Raw genomic sequence first — 24354 nt, forward strand, 5'->3', positions numbered from 1 at the left:
ACACCTGAACCCAGATCCACCTGCAAGGCCTTAATCCTCAGCTTGATGGAATACTGCTTTCTCGCCTGGGCTGGCAACCCTGCCTCACACCTTCGTCACCTTGATTCTGTGGAAACAAAGGCCTTCAAGATCATTGGAATCTTCCACGATGAAGCTGAGCCGATGAGCCGATAGGTCAGTGGACTCTGTCTTGTATCGTATTTCCTTAATTTTAAGAGCTGGACAAAAACGGTTTTCCTCCATTCTAGTCTTGCGCTCTCTGCTTTCCTTTTTTTGTTGTCCCCTCCCCCCGCCCCCTCCACATTTCCATTCTCCCCCACCCCTCTCTCTGCATTTCCATTTTCCTTCCCCCTACCCTCCCCCCTCCAGGTTTCTGCAGGGTGAACACGGTCCACCAGCAAACCCCTTTTGGTGACGTAACCAAAATCCAGAATCTCTGTTCACCTCCAATCATTTGTTCCTCTTTCCCCCCCCACCTGTGGAACCAACTTCTACATTCTTTTCAATCTCATTCCAACTATCCAGGTTTTCAAGACAGCTTTTCACCACCATCTCATAAAACCCCCAATTCAAAATAAAGATGTTTTCTTCTCCGAATACCCTCTCCCTGTCCCCAAGTTCAATTTTTCCTTCCTGAAAGTTTGCTTCTGCATCAATCTTGTCCAACCTATGGATCCCTACCCTACCCCTCATTCCTTATTTGACCAAATCTCCCTCGACTTTGTCCCTCAACCCCACCTGTTGGTGCATTTCTACCGGTTTTTTTCTGCTGTTTCCTGATCCGTTTTGTGTTCTAGCTCCTCCACAAGCCTCGACTTTGTATACCCCCAAAAAAAAAAACCCAACCCCCTCTCTCCCTCCTGTCAGAATGAAATGGGTAACCTTGGGGAGGGCTAATTAACTCAGAGAAGATGATGAGCAAGGATAGCAGGTCATGTCGAAAATAAGACTTGGTCATAACAACGGAAAAAATAAAATACAACACCCTGTAGAGTGTAGATCCAATAAAAGGTTTCTACTGAGATATGACATCCCTGCATTATAAACCCAATGCTTCCACAATCCTTTAAAATGACGTTTATCATAAGCAATTTACTGATTTTAAATTATTGGGTAGATAAACTTCATATTTTCCTTTGGTTCACATCCTAATTTAATCAAGGAACATCACAAGGCAATTCATCCAGGGTAGAGGGGAGGGAAAGAATGGAGCTGGAGGATATACCCGAATGAGTTCGGATGTGCCCCATAAGCGCGTCGCGGCGCCGGCACGCGTAGCTACACAGCGAGCACTTGAAGGGTTTTTCATCCGTGTGCAGCTTCACGTGACGCAAAAGATTCCCCTTCTGGGTAAATGAAGCGCCACACTGGTTGCACTGGAACGGGCGCTCCCCTGAAAATAACATCAGACATGGGTAAAAGAAGATTGGGTACGATATGAAACTAAATAAAAATAAAACAAAAACTCAACAATCTTTAGGCATTCAAAAACAGTGAGAGGTTAAAATACATACTTGAACATCGCATGCTGCAGGCCATTGTTACTCAACGGTCATTAACGATCAAGGGAAAAAAATTATTTGTCAGAATTTCATTAATCATTCCATGGACAAATAGAACAGCACTCGGTAGAGCACATACCACTGCCAGACTGAACAGCTTACATTTTGTATCACACATATAGACCAGATCTGGATCCGTACCTGAACCAAAATCGAAAGGGTTTGTTCTTGTCACCTTAACAACTCATCCAGTAGTTTGGTCACAACTCATCCACAACTTATCATGTTAAACTCAACTGAAATATCATGTTAAATATTGTTTTTTGGCCCAATCTCTCAATGGTGAAGAATCACTTTTAAAAAAATAAAAAATTATTGTATCTGGATCTGGATTAGGATCTTCACCAAAATCGAATCGATTCGTCCTTGTCACATACCCAACCTGTCCACCAAGTTTCGTAGGAATCCGTCCACGTTTTGAAATATCCTGCTCACAGACAGACAGACGATAAAACATAGCCTTCATCCACTATCGGTGCTGGAGGTAATTAAGTAAATAAATAAAAGCTTTTAAAGAATATTAGTATTCCTGAAGAAAAATTTGTATCTTTATCCACGTGGTGTTACAGAGCTTGGCTAATAAAATTCATTGAGTGTTTAAAAAGGATGAAAATGCACAAAGCAATGAAAATTACAAATTATGGCATGATGTGAAATGAGTGGTGAGTTTGAGGTGAAGGTGGGAGTGCATCAGGGGTCGGTACCAAGTCCACTACTATTTGTAGCTGTGATGGAGGTGCTGGCTCGGAACGTAAAGGCGGGTTTTCCGTGGGAGTTGTTGTATGCAGATGATCTGGTGTTGATTGCGGAGAGTATGGATGGACTGAAGGAGAAGATGAACAAGTGGAAGGAATGTATGGAGACAAAAGGTCTGAAGGTGAATATCGGAAAGACGAAGGTGATGGCAAGTGGTAAAGCACGTGGTGAGGTGGAAAGAACTGGGAAGTGGCCGTGTGCTGTGTGCAGGAAGGGTGTCGCAGTGAATTCCATTCAATGTACAATGTGCACATCCAAAATTGGAAGGAATTTTCGTTCAGGAAGGAAAAATTGAACTTGGGGACAGGGGAGAGGGTATTCGGAGAAGAAAAAATTCTTAATTTGGATTGGGTGTTTTCTGAGATGGTGGTGAAAAGCTGTCTTGAAGACCTGGGTAGATGGAATGAGTGGGTTCATTGAAAATGTAGTGGTCTGAGAGGGTCATTAACCAGTGTGTCAGCTACATTCAAGTGTAATGTGTGCACAGAGGGAGCTGCAGATGGAGGAAATGTTTAGTTGGATCTTGGAGACGGCATGAAGCTGGAAGGTGTGAAAACATTTTGCTACCTAGGAGACATGCTGAATGGAGAAGGTGGATCAGACTCGGCTACGGTTGCTCGAGTGAGATGTGCATGGAAGAAGTTTCGGGAACTGAGTGGCGTGCTGATGAGGAGGGGAGTGTCGTTGAAGCTGAAGGGAAAGGTGTGTGCTGCATGTGTGAGAAGTGTTATGATTTATGGGAGCGAGACATGGGTAATGAACGTAGAGCAGCAACGAAGGCTGGAAAGGGTGGAAATGCGAATGGTTCGGTGGATGTGCGGAGTATCGTTGAGAGAGAGGAAGACAAATGATGAATGGCAAAAGATGATGGGAATAGAGCCTGTGATGGATGCCGTGAAGAGAAACAGGTTGAGATGGTTTGGTCATGTGTTGAGGAAGGACAACAGTGACTGGGTGAGAAGAGTGAATGGAATGAATGTAGAAGGAAATAGAGGACGGGGAAGATCGAGAAAGACTTGGCTAAAGATGGTGGAAGAAGAAATGTGGGCAAGGGGGTCAACAAGGGGAGATGCAGAAAATAGGGCAAAATGGAGAAGATCGTCATGGGGCCAGCAAGGCTAACCCCCGCTCTAGCAGGGAAAATGGCCTTAAAATGCCTGTTGTTGTTTGTTGTATGGAATCACTTTCGCTATATAAAAGGAGTTTGTTTGTAAGGTACAATAGTACATATTATTATTTTCAAAAGTTGTACAGTTGATTGCTCATTGGGAAGTGTCGGCAGCAGTATGACTCACCGGTGTGACTACGCTTGTGAACCATGAGGACATTTGGTCCAATGCACACCATGCCGCAAATTTCACATGTTAATTTGTTGCTCGGAAGTCGACTTAGTCCTCCAGGTGCAGAACCTTGGATCATGGGGCACCCAGGAGAGCCAAAAGACCTATGCTCGGCCCAAGCTCCAGCAAAGCCTTCAGCTGAAATATCGTCACCGACAGGAGCATGCTCCAGACCATTGTCGAGGTAATCGTGCACAAGAATAGGGTCCTCTTCTCCTTCCTCCTCTTCTTCCTCATCTCCATCCACCTCCACCTTCACCAGGCTACCTGAATAATGACATCAGCAGCTAAGTGTCACTAAAGGGTACAACTGATGAACTCGAAAATGAACCAGACTCACTGATCGGCGCAACATTTACACCATATCCACAATGTGTAAATCTCTCACTGATCAATCGCATGCTGCAATATCCACAATGAAATGTAAATCTTACACCATATCCACAATGTGTAAATCTCTCACTGATCAGCGAGGCTGGTTCATTGTACGGTAAGTAAAAATACCAAGAAAGGATCTAAAAAAAATCTAAAATAAAACGAAATTCTAACACAATCCTCTAGTAGCTCATGGTGGTGTTATATGCAATTGTATGTCCAGAGCTAAACTCTTCAGGAATCCACTAATTGAAGGTCCAGGAACAATATTTGGTTGGTAACACATTTCCCATTGCGGGTGAAATGGGTGAAATAAACACGCCCTTTTTGCGCGAAGTACTACCAACCGCCGCGACTATCTCCAGAACCGTTGGACATAGGAGGTTGCCTGACCACTCAAAATGTGCGGAATGGCCACATTATGGGGGGTCAGTAATACATTGTCATATCCAAAAGTCAATGGTTTTTAAGATAATTACCAAAAACCGATTTCAGCATGTTACGCACCACAATTATTCCTATTGTTCCTGTTCCTATTGTTCAATTACTTGATTCCTGAATAGAAAAGTCTAGCAACAATCTGCATAAAAAACTACAATGAACCCTAATTTAGATGTTTATTTTTTGTTTCAGTAGGCGTTAAAGTGTTCTCTGATGGCAAGTAATTCTACTTTCGATCCCTGCTTGCTGTGACTAAAACATGGTAAGTTTTTAAGAAATAGTTGTATTATGCACATTGCTTCACAATCCATCTGAAACAATATTTGTTCTATCATCAGAAATTATGCAAAAAATCTTTTTTACAGGAAAGTGTTCTCAAGGTCAGCAGCCGAAGGAGTTTATGATGGGACTGCATGCGTTATATGCAACACTGCATCAGGGAAAACGTTAACAGGTAAATTTTACCATAATCTCCATTTTTATTATATAGTTACAAGTTTTATGTGAATTGTATGTATAACATGAACTGCTACAAGAGCAGTTGGCCATATAGATTTTACTCATGCTGAAACTTTTTTTCAGGAACTGATGATGGTCGTGCCAAAATCCGGATGGCAGCAGAACAATTGGATGATTCTTTCGTCATCTCAAGAATAAACATGTGCAGCAACACATTCAAGTACCATCAAAAGCTGAAAGCCTGTTATTCCACTTACATTCTGAAGTCGAAGAGATCAATGAAAACTAATAGTGAGCCAGAACTTGTTCAAATGGAGGTTGAAGAGGGAGAAAGCAGTGACAGATATGAGGTTCCCAAAAGACGGAAGAAGAGTACTAGTTCCAGTAGCAAAGCCGCAGAAAGGAAGTGTGTAATCTGTGACAGAGCAAGAGAGAGTAGTGGTGATAGGAATCGGGTGTTGTATCGCATCTCAGAGTCTGACCGAGCAGCATTGTTCGTAGATGCTTTAAACTTTTATAAGGATGAAGTTAAGACAAGATGTGTTTTTCTGGATACAGCTGGTGATGTGTTTGCTGCAGATATCTTCTATCAAGGGAACTGCTTGCGACAGTACTTGCTGAAGTATAAAAGACAAGTTGATGCATTGTTTGAAAATATCGAGCGATCAAACCAGGCAGCCACAATTGACTTAAATGGCAAACGTGTGTTTGATAGTCTCGATTTCAAAACTAGCAGCTACAGTGTTACCCACATTCGTGATCTCGTCAATGCTAACTTGGAGACAGATCAGCAAATAGATAACAGACGGACCAAGGTTCTTCTGATCAAGTACTTCCGGGACACAATCTGCTTCACTTATCCTGATGACAGACAAAAATCACAGATGGTTTATTCTAGCTCTCTCCTGCAGGGTAACATCATAGAGACCCTGCGATCATCTGAGAAGTCAGGCCCACAGAAGTGTGCACTGGAGCTACTCAATGAATGCAAGAATTACGAGTTTGGTCTGGATGCAACGTACTGCACAAGTGAGGATGTTAAACTTTCAATGGACCGCTACAGATCACACCGCCCCCAACAGTGGATGCAGTTCATGAAGTTCCCAAACACCAGCAACACCAACACAGATGAATGGCTCCTGAACTTTGACACGCTGTTTCAGTTTATGCATTATTGGTTAAGTTCTGGAAGAAGTAAAACTCCATTTCACTGTAGCTTGACACAAAGTGTCCACAACCTGTCAAGATCAAGACAGCTGATTGACATCATGAATAGGTTGAACTTAGCCATCAGCTATGATTCAATGAAGAGGATCAACACTTCGGTGGCCCAAAAGATGGTGGAGCATACCCTACCCAACAGATGTCCTGTGTCGTCAATGATCTCTGAATGGCATGTTGTCCAAGGCGCAATGGACAATTTTGACCATACAGAGAACACAGTTTCAGGAAAAGATTCCAGTCATGACACTGTTCTAGTCATATTTCAGAACCAACCGAGAGATAGTTATTCTGAGGACATTCAGATGACAAGCTGCTCAACACCACTAGGAAAGAGAAAGTTTGCTGATGTGCTGCCATGCCAGGTCATTGAGAAGTCACACTTTGTCAAAGGCACTGGTGATATACCAGAGACATTTTCAACTACACCATACAACGATAATCGAAAGCACAGTGTTGATGATGATTATTTCCTTTGGTGCATGGCAAGACAAAATTACACAGATCGCGAGGAGGGCTCTTTTCCTAGCTTCACAGCAACAATGAGTGCACTCCAGGATCCACTGAAGTTTGATGTTACAAAGAAGTCATTTGTACCCATCCTTCCATATGTCGCAACCGAAATGGACACAGTATTTACATCCACGATTAACTTTCAGGATGTCTTGAAACAAAAGAATGCCGTGTCAGGGGCATTGTGGTCTGATGAAGGGGTGTATGCAATCGCCAAGGAAATCCAGCTGTTGAAGCCAGATCAGTTTGGTAACATATTCCTTGGAATGGGACCTTTTCACATGGAGAAGATTGTCATCGCTTGCCTTGGGAAGTTTTTAGGCTGTATCAGTATTGATCTGGCTTTGATTGAGACTGAAGCCTTTGGCAAGCTTGTTGTAGAGAATAGTGTCATGACTGGAGGTCACTATTGCAAAGGCAAGGAGGCAATGAGTCTTGTATCAGAGGTGATGACAGTTCTTATGTTTGAGCAGTTTCAAGCTGACCAGGACAGTACTAGCTGTGAATTAGACCAGCAAATAGAGACCATGGAAGCTAAGATGCAGCAGGCTTTAGATGTTGACCGTGCAGAGTTCATTAGAGATTTGGGAAGAAAGCAAGATCTTACACACAGACTTGAAGAAGTCTTTCACAGAATGGAAAGAAACGGCCTGTCCTGAGAATGTGAGGTACTGGAGCTTGTTTCTGGATGAGCTGTATCCTATCCTGAGAGATCTGACACACTCTATTCGGCAAGGCGATTGGCATCTTTTCGTTTCAGCTGTGCGGAGGTGCATGCCTTTGTTCTTCGGGTTTGGCCGGACAAACTATTGCAGATGGGGTACGCTGTTCCTTGAAGATTGCCTGGACATACAAAGGAAGTTCCCGGGTATCTCCCGATGCTTTACAGATGGTGGATGGGTGATGTACCACACTCTCCGACAAGGCAGTGCAGTAGGATTTGACATGGCACTCGAGAAGTGTTACAATAAACCCGCCAAGGTTGCTGGAGGTATGATTGGGATGACTAGACAGAAAGAAGCAGTAGCCTTATGGAATCTCCTAAAGCATGAGAAAGATCTTCATGTGGCACAGCTGCTGGAATGGTGTAACTTGGGAGACAAAGATGACGGTGAACTGAGCCTACACCATGAGTTCAATCCAAATTCTACGAAGATTGGCCATGATCGTGCGAAGACGCTTCTGGATTACATAAAATCCATCAACAATCCGTTCGGCGCTGGAATCAGACTTCAGAACATCTCTACTGAAGCTGACATACCCCAGGAGGTTGTTGACGGATTACTTAAATGCCTGGAAATTGGTGAGAAGAGTTATCAAGAGTTTGTTGAGACCAGATTTCAGGATAAGGAGAAGCACCTACATGATACAATCCCTACCAACCGCAAGACTGTTTTCGTGAAACGTACTCCGCCCACAGCGAAGAAATCGATGGCGAAAAAGGATGCTGCAGAAACGATTAGGTACATTGACTATGCTAGAGAAAGAGGGTACAGCATGCTAGAACTCCTGAAGTATGAATTGACCAGCACATCCCAGTTCCTCACCACTGAATGTAAAGATGGCATCAAATTGAAGAAGCCCGATGAAGCCTCCTTAACCAGGGAACTTGTCAGTCAACTTCCACAGGAGACGAGGAATGTAAAGAGTGACGCTCAGATGACAATAGTGGACTTCATGGCACTTGTGCGTAAACTAGCGATGAAAAAGATGGGCCTTCACACATTTGGGGAATTGGCTGAGAGTGTTTCCAACAGCATTCTTGCTACAGGCTCCAAGTCCACAAGAATGGACATTATATTTGATGTTTATCTAAAAGCATCAATCAAGCAAATGGAACGGGCACAGAGAAGTTCTTCAGAACAAATCACTATCACCATTAGGTCTGACAATCAGAAACTCCCTGTCGATCTTGCTATGTTCTGGAGCTCAATGTTGAACAAAGTTCGGTTGCAGGAGTATGTCTTCAAAAGTGGATGCTGCAGAATGTCGAGTCGGACAAGGAGATCTTCTTTGGAGGAGTATATGGGGGTGAATGCAGGAAACTGTTAGCTGGCACTGAAACACAGATCACAGAGCTCTCAAGCAACCAAGAAGAAGCCGACGACAGAATCATGTTCCATATTAATGATGGTGTTGTGAAACACGGGGTTCAATCAGTCTTAGTTGACTCACCTGACACATGTCTTTATCAACCTCATCTTCCACTTCAATAAAACCTGGCAACTACAAAAGCTGTACGTGAAGCTTGGTAACCGGAAAACAAAGAAAACTGTACCAGTCCACCTGTTGGTTGATCAACTGGACAATGGTTTGGTGTCGTGTCTCCTAGCCATTCATGCTCTCAGCGGTTGCGACAGTACCAGCAAGGTGGGTCCAAAGCTGTCTGGCCTGAAAGCATCCATGGATCTCTCCCGACTGGAAGGGTTTGGTGTAGAAGAACTGTCACCACAGATGACAAGCAATGCTGAAAAGTTCCTTGTGTCTGGGTTAAAGAAGACCGACTGTTCCACTTTCGATGAATATCGATGGGAGCAGTACCACAACTCCAAGAAAGAACTGGACTTCAACCAGCTTGTATGCTGTTCATCAACGATACAAGAACACATAAAGCGAGCATATCTGCAGTGTAAGATGTGGTTGCAAGCCCCAACTACTGCAGTCACCAAACCAGATCCACTCCAGTATGGGTATGAAGCAACGGATGTTGGCATAACACCAGTGATACTGCCAGTATCGTGCAGGCCCGATGACCTGCACCCTCCATGCAAATGCCCAACATCATGTATGAGTACCAAAACGTGCACTTGCAGAGAAAGGAACATAAATTGTGTGACGTTTTGTGGCTGTAGTAAAGCCAAAAAGTGTAGAAATCCAAATAATTAAATTCCAAAATAGGAACAATATGCAAAAGGTACAACAGGGACAATATGATAAAGTGTCATACATATGTTGTGGCCTTGGTGGTATTGTATAATTGTGGTGCGTAACATGCTGAAATCGGTTTTTGGTAATTATCTTAAAAACCATTGACTTTTGGATATGACAATGTATTACTGACCCCCCATAATGTGGCCATTCCGCACATTTTGAGTGGTCAGGCAACCTCCTATGTCCAACGGTTCTGGAGATACAGTCGCGGCGGATGGTAGTACTTCGCGCAAAAAGGGCGTGGTCATTTCACCCATTTCGCCCGCAATGGGAAATGTGTTACCAACCAAATATTGTTCCTGGACCTTCAATTAGTGGATTCCTGAAGAGTTTAGCTCTGGACATACAATTGCATACAACACCACCATGAGCTACTCTAGTACAAGGACTGTGATGGCAGGACATTTAAAATTACGCAATTTAAACTCGATGTCTATCTTCATAAGATAATGCTGAGTGCCGGAAGATAATGCTGAGTGCCGTGTCTTCCTTCAGGCTTGGACCCCAAGCCGTTAAAACGGCAACTATTTCCGGGACCAAGACGCGCTTTGGGAATCACACTTTAATCGTGTGCGGACTAAAGGAATCAAAATATTTAAAACTAAACAGATATATCATTAAATAATCACTCATGGTTCCCAATTAAAAATATAAGATAAAATAATAATGAAAGATACAATTTTGCACCTGCAAAAACTGTGATTATGCAAAGCACAGGGCTGCGGATGTAGAAGCAGGTCACATTTTATAAAACACTAATACGTGGGGTGCATGAGCGTCGAATCCACGAATGTCGGGGCCTCACAGTAATTCGATTGTCCATAAAAACAAAAGTGAACTAAAGAATACTATGGTTGCTACATCTGGAAACTTGATTGGCTTGAGAGTCAAGTCTTGCGGAAGAGCTATAGCACTGAATGGATCAGGATGCAGCAGGAGAAAAGGAACAGCAAATAGAGAAAAAGAGGGGGAGCACCAAGGACAAAATAGGTGCTTTGCAGGAATGATGCTGCATAAAGTGCACCTAGTCAGGTGGCTCAGTGAAATTACCGTTACCGGGCAGATAAAAGCACAATATTTGGCATGAGGCTCCCTTAGGGCCTATTACTTAATGTTAGCCCAGGAGCCCTCCGGAGTTTCAAAGTTTTTTTTAAATGTAAAACACCAAAATTCAAGATGGCCGACATCGATGACAAAATATAGCTTTTCTCAAATCCTGGTAGTCATAAGTCATATCTTGAATTTTGGTGTTTTACATTAAAAAAAAATTAAAACTCCGGAGGGCTCCTACGCTAACATCAATTAATAGGCCCTAAGGGAGCCTCATGCCAAATATTGTGCTTTTATCCACCCGCTAACGGTAATCTTTAAATATAGCACTAAGCCACCTGACTAACCATCCTTTGGAAGGGACGCTAAGCCAGCTATTCCATCAGCTAGCATCCACTTGTGACGACGCTGAAGATCCCTTTGGCCATGTGAGGCAATTCGACATTGTGTAGTTTTAGCGCTACTTCTGTTCACAAATATGTCAACTGGTATTGCAGTACAAAGTGTAACCTATATGGATATCACCCAAACCTCTCATTTTATAAACAGACTCGATGATTCTTGATTTTCTCTGATTACAGGTCTATGGAATGTACTTCCCATGGTGGATGTGCAATAAATTTGGATTTCATCAACACCTGAGAATGCCATTCCTGTGTCTGGAAAGCTAAGATTCATTAATCATCGTTTCCTCGGGAAAGAAAGGGGAATTAACAGTGCGCTGCAGCACAGGTATCGCAAGCTGCATTTATTTATTTATTATTATTATTATTTTTTGTATACAAGATCGAGGCTTGTGAAAGAGCGAACATTAATCACACAGAAAGACAAACCGACACATAAAACATATAACATCGGGAGCGGTAGACAAGATGGGGAGAGAGGGGAAAGGACACAAACACAACATTTGAGAGCAGGGACCGAGAGACATGGAGACATCGAGAGATCTGAGAGAGGGCGAGTGCTTTGGGGGGGGGGGGGGGGGCATGGGAAGGAGGGGGGGTGGGAGAGGTATAAAACATATGGACACTGCCAGGACTTCCAGGAAAGAATTTGGAATTTCAAACAAGGTGGATCTGGGGTGAATTAGCGGGGGTAGAAAAGATCAAGGTTTTGGATGGGGGAAGATAAGAGATGGTGGTGAACAGCTGTTTTAAAGACCTGGAGGGAGGAGTGGGATTGAAGGGAGTGTGGGAGTTTGTTCCAGAGGTGGGAGAAAAGAGGAATGAAAGAGTGAAGGTGAGCAGAGAGCCGAGATTTCGGCAGTTTAACCATCAGAGGGTTTGCACATGAAATTTTCAGACCAGTATGTGTTCGAGCTCTGGTTTGGCTTAACCATTCCTTTTGGAATTATATATTTTACACACCAGAGAAGGGCAAAACACAATCGAGCATCCCTATCCATCTGAGCAAACCTCAGGATGTGAAAGGGGCCTTACCTTGTAGGTTGTTTCCTGATGGTGAAACCGATCCAATTGGGCTGTTAGGACTGGGTCCAGTAGCCACCTCCACGAAAACCTTCTCGGGCAGCGAAGACAATGACGTTCTGCCTATGGGAAAACCAGCAGGACGTGCTGACGGACAAGAAGCCCTGACATCCGTGCAGCAAAAAGCTCAATCAGGAAGAGATCAATGGATGAAACAACAATTAAATGACGCAAAAAAGGCGATATAATTTCAAGTTAGAAACACAATGGCAATGCCACTCAGTCCAAAGTAAAATTTCGAAATAATCTATGGTAATATTTTGAGATAGCTCCAATAATGTCAAAAAAGAAGACAGATAAGCAGATATACTGCTTCCGATTACTACAAATGTTCTAGTACTCGGGAATATTCATGAACAATCCATCCTCTGAGTGTTTTTTTGTTTTTGTATAGAAGATCGAGGCTCGTGGAAGAGCTAACATTAATCACAAAAAGACAAACTGGCACATAAAACATAGGATAAAGGGACCGGGAGACAAGATCGGGAGGGAGAGGGCTTTGGGAGGGAGGAGGCATGGGAAGGGGTGGGAGAGGGAAAAAAACACATGGACACTGCTAGGACTTCCAGGAAAGAAGTTGCTATTTCAAAAACGTGGATCTGGGGTGAATTAATGGGGGTAGAAAAGATCTAGGTTTTGGTTGGGGGAAGATAAGAGATGGTGGTGAACAGCTGTTTTAAAGATCTGGAGGGAGGAGTGGGATTGAAGAGAGTGAGCAAGTTTGTTCCAGAGGTGGGAGACAAGAGGAATGAAAGAGTGTAGGTGAATAGAGAGTCTTGATTTTGGCAGTTTAACCATAAGAGGGTTGCAGGCAGATCTTGTGCGACCTGCAGGAATATTTGGGGGACAGAGCACAGACAGAGCTGGGGGAGTTAGGCCGTAGAGGAGTCGTTAGAAGACAGAAAGACCACCAACCTGCCTGCGGTGAGTGAGTGAAAGGCCCTCGGAGTTAGCTTCATCGCGGGAGATTCCAATGATTCTGAAAGGTTTTGTTTCAGCAGCGTGAAGCCGAGCTAGGTGTGAGGCAGAAGCACCAGCCCAGAGGGGAGAACAGTTTTCCATTGAGCTGTGGATGAAAGCCTTGTATGTGGTAAGGAGCTCAGGTGTGCCAAGGAAGGACTTCACACGACAGAGGATGCCCAGTCGGCGACTGGCTTTGGAGGCCAGATTGGAAATGTGGTTTTCCCCAGGAAAGATCATGGCACATAGTGAGACCCAAAAGCTTGAGCGACAGAACTTCTTGAAGACGATTGTTGAGAAAGTAGATTGGAGGGTTGTCCTGTCGGTCTTTTTGGAGGGACATAGTAAGAGTGTGAGATTTGTCAGGATTGAAAGACATGCTCCACTTGTTTGACCAGTCTGTGATTTTGTCCAGGTCTGCAGAGAGTGAGGAGGCTGCAGACTGCCGATCTGAGGGATGAGGTATGGAGCGGCAGAGAGTGGAGACATCAGCAAAGAGATAGAGAGGATTTCCAGAGTCGGAGAGATCATTGATGAAGACCAGAAAAAGCACAGGGCCCAGAACACTGCCATGGGGAACTCCAGCCTGAACAGGGAGAGATGAGAGAAATCCATTCAGGGCCACACATTGACTATGACCAGAGAGGAAGTCTGCAAACCATGCGTGGATATTTCCATGGATACCATAGGAGGAGAATTTGGTGAGCAGAGCTGGGTGCCAGACTATATCGCAGGCACGTGATACATCAAGGGAGACAGCTCTGATTTCCTGTTTGGCATTAAGGACCACCATCCTCCATCCATTGTTGACACAGCAGAAGCAGCATGTCCAGAGTGGAATGACCTGGTCTGAATCCATATTGATGATCCGAGGTCAAGCCATTGGAGAAGAGGAAATATTTGTGATTAATGTTAGGTCTTTCACGAGCCTCGATCTTGTATACAAAAAAAAATAAAAAAATAGATGTCAGAAGCGATGCTGTCTCTTCTGTTATTGATTCCATAACCTTGCTGATTATTGGGAGCAGGCTGATTGGTCTGTAGTTGCAAGCATCTGTTTTTGCACCTTTTTGGTGTAAAGCAGTAATGTTTGCTGATTTCCAAGCAGATGGCAGATTACCTTGAGCAAAAGAGAAGGTGAAGAGAATGGAGAGAGGGTGAGTTAGAGCAGCAGAGCAGGATTTTCGGACCCGTGGGCTAATGCCGTCAGGTGGGTACAGAGAGAGATAGGTTCGGGACACAAGATTTTGAGGCAAACGTTAGTTGAGGCATTCGGCTTTTTCACGTGTGGTGTCAGCTGTGTAGCCATTTGAGGTAAGGGAGGGGATGGAGGGGGCACAAACACCAGAAACAGATTTGACCAGGCGCCACCAGGATTTGGAGGAGGGAGACAGGTTTGAGAGTTCAGTCTTGAGAGTAGAGAGATATTGTTTCCTGGCTCTCCTGAGGGGTTGACACACACTTGTGCCGTGCTTTGTGAAAGGAACTGAGATTACCTTCAGTTGGATTAGCCTTCCTAGTCCATGGGCCAGACCAGATATCGGTACCATATTGGGGTTAAAACTTTAGTGGTACTACATTATTGGTTGGGTCCATATAAGTGAATTAATATGTGATAGCCTTTCCAGAAGAGTAGCTTAGTCTATTTAATTTGCAATTTACTGTTTGGGTACCCTCCGGTATTTGCGTATATTGGTAGTATCATTCAAAATGATGTAACATATTCCTATTAGTCAATTATCAACAAATAATATGCCTTAGGTATCCAAAACAAGTTGCTTTTAGTATTACAATCAAATATATTGAGCTAAGCATACACATTTTTGAGTTGGTAGTTAAAATAGTGCTGATTTGCATGTAAAACTTGATTGAATTTGGGGAATTTATGAATATGATTTGTTTTAAAAATATTTTAGATGTCCTATAGGTTCCCCATTACTAGTGTATCATTTAAATGAGTTAATTATGTTTTGGGGGAATCAAAAACTATGATGATCTATGGTAATTTGTTGATTTTACAGACGTTTTCCTTACCCTACCCCCAAAATGCAAACAGTGACCGGAACTAGGCATTTTGCATTGTAGCTCCAATTTAACCAAATTTCCAAGCTTATTGTTATGTTTGAAGTTTTACATTGGAGATTCCATTAAACTAGGGTTTATTCAGTTGTCTGAAATGTATTTAATTTTTGATTTTCATAGAAGAAACATAAAAATCTGATAATTCCTGCTTGAAGTGAGCATCGTCTGTGTTTTTTTACCTGAGATCCCAAAACGATGTGCAAGGAAATTTTGATTCTATTTAAGACTTATTTAACATATTTAGTTTCATGTAATTGAACATTTGCTCCTTTCTCAAACAGTTACGTTATATTGACGTGATATTGACACGTTATATTGACACGTTATATTGATATTAGCAAACCAGTCCAATCAATGGGAGGCAGTGTATGTGAAGCTCTGATTGGACTTCATGCATTTACTGGTTGTGATACTGTTAGTGCGTTTGCAGGCAGAGGAAAAATGATCGCGTTGAAACAAATGAAGTTAAATAAGACATATCAGGAGGCCTTCAGTTAGCATGGACACTGGACAGTCATGGGAGGTATCCACAGAACTGTTTGAAAAACTACAAGAGATCACATGTCACATGTATGTACCTTCTACCAACACCTGTAATGTCAATGAGTTGCGATATCAAATATTTTGTGCCAAACGAGGAGAGGTGGAATCCAGCCAACTTCCACCCTGTGAAGATTGTCTGTTCCTGCATGTCCTCCGTGCCAATTACCAAGCTGCTATTTGGAGGCGCAGCCTTCAAAGTAAACCCTTTGTGTCAAGCCCTCAAGGATGTGGATGGACCACAGATGAGGATGGAAAGCTGGCCATTGAGTGGATGCGAGGTTCACCAGCACCAGATGCCGTGTTGCAGCTTCTCTCCTGCAAGTGTGCACGCTCATGCAAAATACCTGATTGCACATGCCTTACCAATGGACTGAAGTGTACAGATATGTGTAAGCTACAGACATGCAACAATCAGCCAGTTGAAGAAGTCTCTGTGGATCTAGGGGACTCTGATACAGATGATGAGGATCCTGAACTTGAAAGTCCGTGATGGTGATCCATGATCATTGAAATTTCAAGAACATTGCATATTTGTGGGTACTGTGTTGGCATTCAGTTATTGAAGCTTTAACACAATAACAGGGATATTCATTTGTGACTTGTGTATCTGTTTGACTTTGTATCTGTTACAGATTTTATAAGTACATGGTTGTGAGTATCATTTGGCAGTTTGTATAAAACCCGAAGAAGTATGATTACACATCTGTTGAACTTTGTTTGCTGAAAAATTTAGATATCAATCTATTAGGTTATTGGGGAAAGAAAAATAATCACTTTTCATACATTCTTGTATCCTAGATACATTGTGCAAGCCAACTGAGTTCAAATGGGGCCTGTGCATGGCACCAAAATATATTTCAGGGGAATAACACACATCTATATAATTATAAAATTGAAATCTTGCGTGTTTGTGTGTAACATTCGATCGGTCCAGGGGCGTGGCTTACCCCTTTGAGAGAGTAGTAATATCCACCATTTTATTAACTCGCATAGCTTTGAGGCCTGTTTTGTAGGCCCGTGGTGTCTTGCTCTCTCTCTCAGTTTTATTTCAAATCAAATTCGATATATCATTTCATTTTTCACAGTTGCTAACATAGTTTTAGACTCGGTTGAAAAAAAACGGGAAGAAAATCCGATGAAAGTTTCCGTTTATAGAACGAAATGAATTCTGAAAGGCTTGTATCTTCAAGGCCATTGAGTCTGTCTCACGCCTTTATCTTCAATCTAAGTCGCCATCTGATTTCATTTTTATCAATGGTTTTAGACTCGGTAAAAGAAATAATTGAGAACATTCACGCACACACGGGAAATTGCAGAGATATATTTTTAAAATCGCACCACGTTGATATACGAAAATACACCGCCTAAAATAACAGGCATACATATATATCTTCGTTATTTCATTCAACATTATTACCCGGAAGTAAAATATGTTTCAGGAAATTATCGAGAGATATTTCTTCGATTTTTATTATTATTTATATGCGCATACACTTTAAATAGGTTTATTTGAAATCTATAATTTTCACAATGTAATTTATTTGTCATTTGATGATCGGCAAAACGATAGCACAAACACAATACTATTTGCAGGAAGAATGTCGTATCAACCCTCCGACGGCGCTACGGACGCGGACAACGAATCACACCTCACGTCTATGGACGCGAATAGTAACATCCGCACGAATCAGTCATCAATGATTTTCATTGACGTGCCTGGAGGCACAGGGAAGACGTTTCTTATTAACCTGATTCTCTCTCCAGTGAGAGCGAGTGGAGAAGTTGCCCTTGCGGTGGCCTCATCTGGCATAGCTGCTACCCTCATGCCTGGTGGAAGAACAGCGCACTCAAGGTTCCAAATCCCTCTGACACCAAGGGAAGATGGCGTATGCAACATCGATAAAAATTCCACTATCGCAGACCTCTTTCGAAGTACAAAACTCATCGTGTGGGATGAGTGTCCTATGATCAGGAGAGAGAGTTTCGAGGCTGTGGATCGCACGTTGCGTGATGTATGTGACAAAGACGAGCCTTATGGAGGGATCTTGACGATATGCTGTGGTGATTTCCGTCATATTCTGCCCATGGTGAAAAGAGGGTGTGATGCCGACGTTGAGAATGCGTGCATAAAGAAGTCCTACTTATGGCAGAGCTTTGGAATGTTTCACTTGAGAACTAATATGCGACTGACCGACGGAAGTGGGCAGTTTTCAAGATTTTTGCTCGACATCGGCGAGGATAGAATCGAGAAAAATGCGGATGATGAGATAGATTTGCCAGAGGATATACTGCTGACAGCGAGTGGGCTCGATGAGTGCATCGATACCATATATCCATCATTCGCCAATCCGATGGAGGTTTTTTCAGCAAGGTCTATATTAGTGCCCCTCAACGATATGATGCGAAACATCAATTCAAGATGCATCACAAGGTTCCCTGGTGCTAGCAAGGAGTATGCTGCGTTCAACAGTGTGACTGAGGGTACTGATGCGACGCACTTCCCAACGGAATTCCTAGATTCCGTTGAAGTCTCGGGATTGCCGCCGCACAACCTCGAGCTCAAAAAAGGATCCCCTATCATTTTGATGCGGAACTTGGACCCTCCGAAACTTTGCAACGGGACGCGCATGATTGTTGAGGACATGCTTCGAAATATTATAGTTGCGAGGATCATAAGTTCAACGTTTGAAGGCGAAACTGTAATGCTCCCTCGGATCCGACTAAATCTGTCGGAAGCTGAGGATATCCCTTTGCAGCGCTGCCAGTTCCCCATACAATCCTGCTTCGCAATGACGATCCATAAGGCGCAAGGGCAAACTATGGAGAATGTGCTGGTCTACCTGGAGAAACCGGTCTTCCAGCATGGTCAGCTGTATGTGGCGCTCAGTCGAGGGAAGAGGAAAGAGAACGTGCGAGTTTATGTAAATGGAGGATCGTCGACAAAGAACATCGTCATCAGAAGTGTCCTCTGACAACAAAATCGTGGTAGTCCACGGGTCGCGTGTTTTTTCTATTTAAAAAAAAAAAAAAAAAACCTGATCGGAGATAAGGGCCGAAATCACGTGTCACAGGTAAGTTATTTAGAACGCTGGAGAGGTGAGCCTTACGGCTTGCTGGCCCAAATAATCTCCCTGATGATGTCCAGCATTCGCTTTAGTTCTATTCTCATATCTATTATTGTTTGTTTTTTTTTTTGTTTTTTTTGTATACTGAATCGAGGCTCGTGAAAGAGCTAACATTTACTTCACAAACAAATCGACCAGACAAACAAAATACACAAAAAGAGGGAGCGGAAGACAAGATGGGGAGAAACGGGGAAGCACACAAACACAACATCCGAGAGCAGGGAGATGTGTGGAAGGGAGAGGGCCCGGGGGGAGGAGGCATGGGAAGGGGGGGGGGGAGGGAGAAGTATAAAGCACAAGGACACCAAGGACTTCCAGGACAGAAGTTGGTATTTCAAAAAGGGGAATTGGGGTGAAATTAGCGGGGGTAGAAAAGATCAAGGTTTTGGATGGGGGAAGATAAGAGATGGTGGTGAACAGCTGTTTTAAAGACTTGGAGGGTGGAGTGGGATTGAAGAGAGTGAGGGAGTTTGTTCCAGAGGCGGGAGAAAAGAGGAATGAAGGAGTGAAGGTGAGCAGAGAGTCTTGATTTTGGCAGTTTAACCAAAAGAGGGTTGCAGGCAGATCTTGTGCGACCTGTAGGAATTGACATTGACATTGACTATTCAAACTGATATTGACCCAACGGGTCATGGGTCGTCTAGTAATTTATAAAAATCAACAAAATTTTACATTGCAATTCTAGCATAATTTACACATTAATAGCAAAATATATCAACAATTTGTGAGTGGTTGAGTGTTGAAAAGGAGACTCAAGGTATTATATGTATTATTGTGTGCTTATTATGTTATACTCGTCCACTTGGAGGTATATTTGCACAATGAATGAAATTCACGGAGTGCGTTTTTTTGGGGTTTTACGTGCATAGGGTTGATACATTCAAGAGGTGATATCTACCAATAAGCTACTACTCTGGGATGGCTATCATATCAAAATATGATCTACAGATATATACAAATTAAAAAATCATAACTAGAATTTGCCCCCCCAGGTGGTACCGATAAGTGAAATTTCAGGTCTGGGCCCACGGACTATCCATGCGGTGAAGGCAAGTGGTTTCATGGCAACTGCCTCACCACAAGCTTCAGTGTACCATGGACGGGAGGAAGGGTATGACAACTGAAGACCGCGAGATCTTGTCGGGGAGGTCACGGTTTTTCGAAGCTGTCCACAATCTTCACGCACGCTCAAAGTTAAGTAATTGTCCACAATTTTATTTTTGTCGAAACTGTATTTATCTTACGTGTGTATACCTATAGTGTGTCCCGAGGAAGATTCTCGGTGTTGATCATTCATACCTGTATAAAATAGTCGAGTATTTCGTGCCGCGTTATTTGCGTCCTAGTTCTTTAAGCTTCCTACCTGAAGGCTTTGTTTTCTCTCAGCGGTCGATTGTGGTCCATCTACTCTCGTTCTCTCAGTTTTTCCCAGTCTTTTCACCCCATACTTCCTTGTTTAAAATCTCAACTCAAAAAACAAAAAAACAAACAAAAAAAAAACATTTCCTTCTTTGTTCTTTTCGTTCGTTCGTTATTTGACCACGTGTTTCACCCCCATTTCACCCCATTCCCCAGATCGTTTTCACTGTTCAATTTAAAAGAGCGTAAACTTTCCTTCCACCTTTTGCCCTGCTCACGTGACTCGTGGTTGTCCCTCTAGGCCCTCTCCCTGTTGGTATTTTTGTGAATATAAGATTGTTCTTCACGGTTGTTCAAATATGTTTAAACTTTCCCCTGCAGTGTTTTATTCAGTGGTATATTACAACATGCTGTTTTTCTTCCTATTTAAAAGGCTCTTTTCAATTTCCTCTTCAACTCGTTCTACTTCAAAACTAGAGGTTCCAGGGAACCTGAACTCAACTGGTCTATATCAATATGGTTAGAATATGCATAATAGAACCACAAACTATATAGTTCAACTCTTCAACTTCCACTCACCAAATGTACTCGTGTTGTAACCTTTATTAACACATCCAACCTCGAAAACAGGATCACCTTGCTCAAGCAACACTCCAAATTACAGGACATGCAAAAGACTCAACAGACATAGAGTCCAAAAATCTAGTGAAACGTTATGCCAATTTTCAATATGGCCACCCTGCCGCGCCCATTTTTGGGCGTACAACGCCCAAATGCAATCCCAAACTAGTTTATGTCTTAAATATGCTGCATAACAAGTTTCATCAAATTGCATCAATATTTGTGACTTTTAGAGCGTAGACGTCAAATTGTTTACAGACGACAGACAGACAGACAGACGACAGACACTGGGTGTCAACAAAAACTCAGCTGGACATAGTCCAGTTGAGTTTTAAAAAATCAATCTCTTATAATTCTTCCTCACTACATGCTCTAAATTCACATTCATTCCACCCCTCCTCCATCGTTCTTAAACGGATCGCTAACTTGAAAATCACAATAAACCCAATTTGTTATAAATGTTCGTCTTTCATTAATCATCCACTTTATAAACTCCCCCCTTGCCCCTCCCCTCCTAAACTCCCCCCCAACCCCTGCCCTTCAAATCATTCCCCCTACCATCCCTCTCCAATTCTCCCCCCTCCCCCCTCTTCCTCAAAGCTCCCTCCTCCCCACTTCGTCTCCCTTCTATCTCATACCTCCACCTCCCCCAACCTTCTACTTTCCTCTGCCCCCCCCCCCCCCTCAAACAACCCCTCACTGTGCCTCATCCCATCACCATCAAACCTTTTATCCTCCTCATCCTTCCCTTTCTTGCAACTCTTCTGTAATCTCTGACACACGATCAACTGCTCTCCCTACCTCCCCCTCTCATCCTTCATCTGACCCTACCCCTCCCCTCCCCTGTCCTGCACCCGATGCTACCCCTCTCTCATTAACGGTATGGACCTCAAACATCCGGGGCCTTCGCTCAAACCTGATTGATCTCTCCATTCAGGTTGCTTCTGACAATCCAGACTTGATCTGCTTAACAGAAACTTTCCTCCTTCTAGATGTCTGATTCCTTAATATCTCTTCCTGGTTACTCCCTCCTCCGATACGATAGACCTGGGCCTCGTCCTGGTGGTGGGGTTGCTATCTTTATCAAAAACTCTCTTCCTCACTCTCCTTGCACTGCCCTCTCTCCACCCCACCCCCAGGAGTACCCATGGCTACGGCTTCCTCTCCGCTCCCACCTTTTGTTCATATGTGTTCTGTACCATCCTCCAAACAGTGATGACTCCATTTACATTTCGCTGTCTGACAACATGGACCAACTTCTATAAACTCATCCAAACTCTCTCTTCCTCATATGTGGCGACTTAAACTGTCATCATGCCAGCTGGCTGGGTGTGGGTTCGTCTCTCACCAGCCATGGCACCTCAGCAAAGGACTTCTGCGACTTATTGGGACTGACACAATCTGTCAATTTCCCAACCCGGATCTCAGTCAATGGAGTATCTTCTCTTCTAGACTTGGTTATGCCAAACTTCCCTGCAAATGTCTGCTGCTCTTCTTCTGCTCCAATCGGTTCTTCTGATCATGTGCTTGTTAAAGTGGACATCTCTCTGGCCATTCTCAGAGAGCCTCCTCAGCGCCGACAAGTCTGGCATTTCACTCAGGCTGACTGGCACGGTCTGCAAGCACCCATCAATCATCTGGACTGGTCTCCCATCTCGACTGCCTCCGACATCAATTCTTCCTGGGAATTCTTCCAAAGCAAACTGCTCTCTCTCATGCACAGATTTATCCCGTCTCGTCTTCAGTTGTCTTGCCCTTCCTCCCGTCCATGGTACACTGAATCGTGTGGTGAGGCAGTTGCCCTGAAACAACTTGCCTTTGCCTCTTGGAAGGCAAATCCAACTGAAGGAAATCTCAGTTCCTTTCACTAAACTCGGAACAAGTGTGTGTCTACCCTCAGGAGTGCCAGGAAGCACTATCTCTCCACACTCAAGAATGAACTCTCAAACCTGTCTCCTTCCTCCAAATCCTGGTGGCATCTGGTCAAATCTGTTTCTGGCATTTGTTCCTCCTCCATCCCCTCACTTACCTCAAATGGCTACACAGTTGACACCGCACGTGACAAAGCCGAATGCCTCAACTCTGTGTTGATTGAAGTTGGTCAATGTTGTCAGACAGCGAAATGTAAATGGAGTCGTCACTGTTTGGAGGATGGTACAGAACACACACCAGGATGGTACAGCCAGGCCAGTCAAAGACAAGGGGACTAATCCACCCTTGGTAAGGGGAGAAGGCCGGCGACAAGATCCGCAACAATACTATCATTTTGGCAGTCCCCTGGGGCCAAGTTAAAAGGTCAAATACCAAAAAACGCAATTATAGGCACACTAGACGTATATATATATATATATAGACTTGACATTTAATATGGAATATTTTTTTTTTTCTTGACTTGGGTTTATTTTCTTAACTCAGTATATCAATCTGGTGAGTTTCTTTTACACTTTGGTGATTTATTTGTTAAAAGAACCATATCACTGATTGTCTGTCGCAGCAAGAAGTCAACAACAGGTTTATATCACAGGTGGCGTGGCAAAATGTACGGACAGATGCATTTGATGATTGGCTTCACAGTCGGGTATACAAGGGTGCTTGCGTTCTGTATTCGTGGAAAACAACTGCTGCACATCTCCAAAAGTTATTGCCGCTTCCTCTCGCGTCTTCCTCTCGTCAAAAAGCATCTCCAAAAATTGAAAGGCAACATCTTGTACCGCAAATGGGTAGAGATTCCCTCTGAAAGAACTTCCTGGCTGGTGATAGTTCCAGACAAATTAAAAAACACAATATTGCAGCAGGTGCATGGCACCCGCTCCGGCGGCCATTTGGGCAGAACAAAGACTACATCTCGGGTCCGCCGGAGGTTCTATTGGGTGAATATGGGGCGCGATATAGAGGACTGGTGTCGGAGATGCGACGCCTGTACTGCTAAAAAGGCACCAGCACGGAGGATGAGGGCCCCCCCTTCAATTACACCAGGTTGGGCCCCCCCTTGAGCGGGTGGCTATGGATATTCTAGGACCACTACGCCGCACCCGCCAAGGTAATAAGTACATCCTAATTGTAATGGACTATTTCACCAAGTGGCCGGAGGCCTATGCCCTCCCCAACCAAGAAGCCGGGGTGGTCGCACAGGCCTTCGTGGAAGGATTTGTATGTCGGCATAGGATTCCAGAGGAGCTGCACACCGACCAGGGTCGAAATTTTGAAAGCCAATTGCTAAAAGATGTGTGCAGGCTCCTGTCAATTAGAAAGACACGAACAACGCCCTTAAGACCTCAATATGACGGGATGGTGGAAAGGTTCAACCGAACCCTGGTTCAACAATTGGCATTATTTACCACCACCCGTCAGGACGACTGGGACGAACATCTCCCGTATTTGTTAATGGCCTACCGAACTAAGCAGCACGGGGCCACCGCATGCAGTCCAGCGTTGCTCATGTACGGGCGGGAGTTGCGGGCTCCCACCGACCTGCTATGCGGTCCCGTGCCAGAGACATCTGATAGACCGCCGGGGGAGGGCTATGCAC

General features: G+C 43.7%; 1 protein-coding gene across 8 annotated transcripts in view; it reads right to left on the minus strand.

The window, feature by feature from the left end:
- Positions 1-24354, minus strand: part of LOC137431830 (ikaros family zinc finger protein) — an 88813-nt gene that overhangs the window by 37858 nt on the left and 26601 nt on the right. For 6 of the 8 annotated variants that reach the window (XM_078782553.1, XM_078782558.1, XM_068123572.2 and 3 more), the window contains exons 3-5: positions 12088-12198; positions 3614-3925; positions 1226-1393 (exon numbers count right to left, since the gene is read on the minus strand). In XM_078782553.1, coding sequence (XP_078638679.1) covers positions 1226-1393; positions 3614-3925; positions 12088-12198 — 591 coding nt within the window. Of the gene's footprint in view, positions 1-1225; positions 1394-3613; positions 3926-12087; positions 12240-24354 lie in introns of all 8 variants that reach the window. The other 2 variants (XM_078782555.1, XM_078782554.1) reach the window with 1 other exon arrangement.

Source organism: Myxine glutinosa, chromosome 7 (assembly GCF_964187855.1).
Source record: "Myxine glutinosa chromosome 7, kmMyxGlut1.1, whole genome shotgun sequence".
Taxonomy (NCBI): Eukaryota; Metazoa; Chordata; class Myxini; order Myxiniformes; family Myxinidae; genus Myxine; species Myxine glutinosa.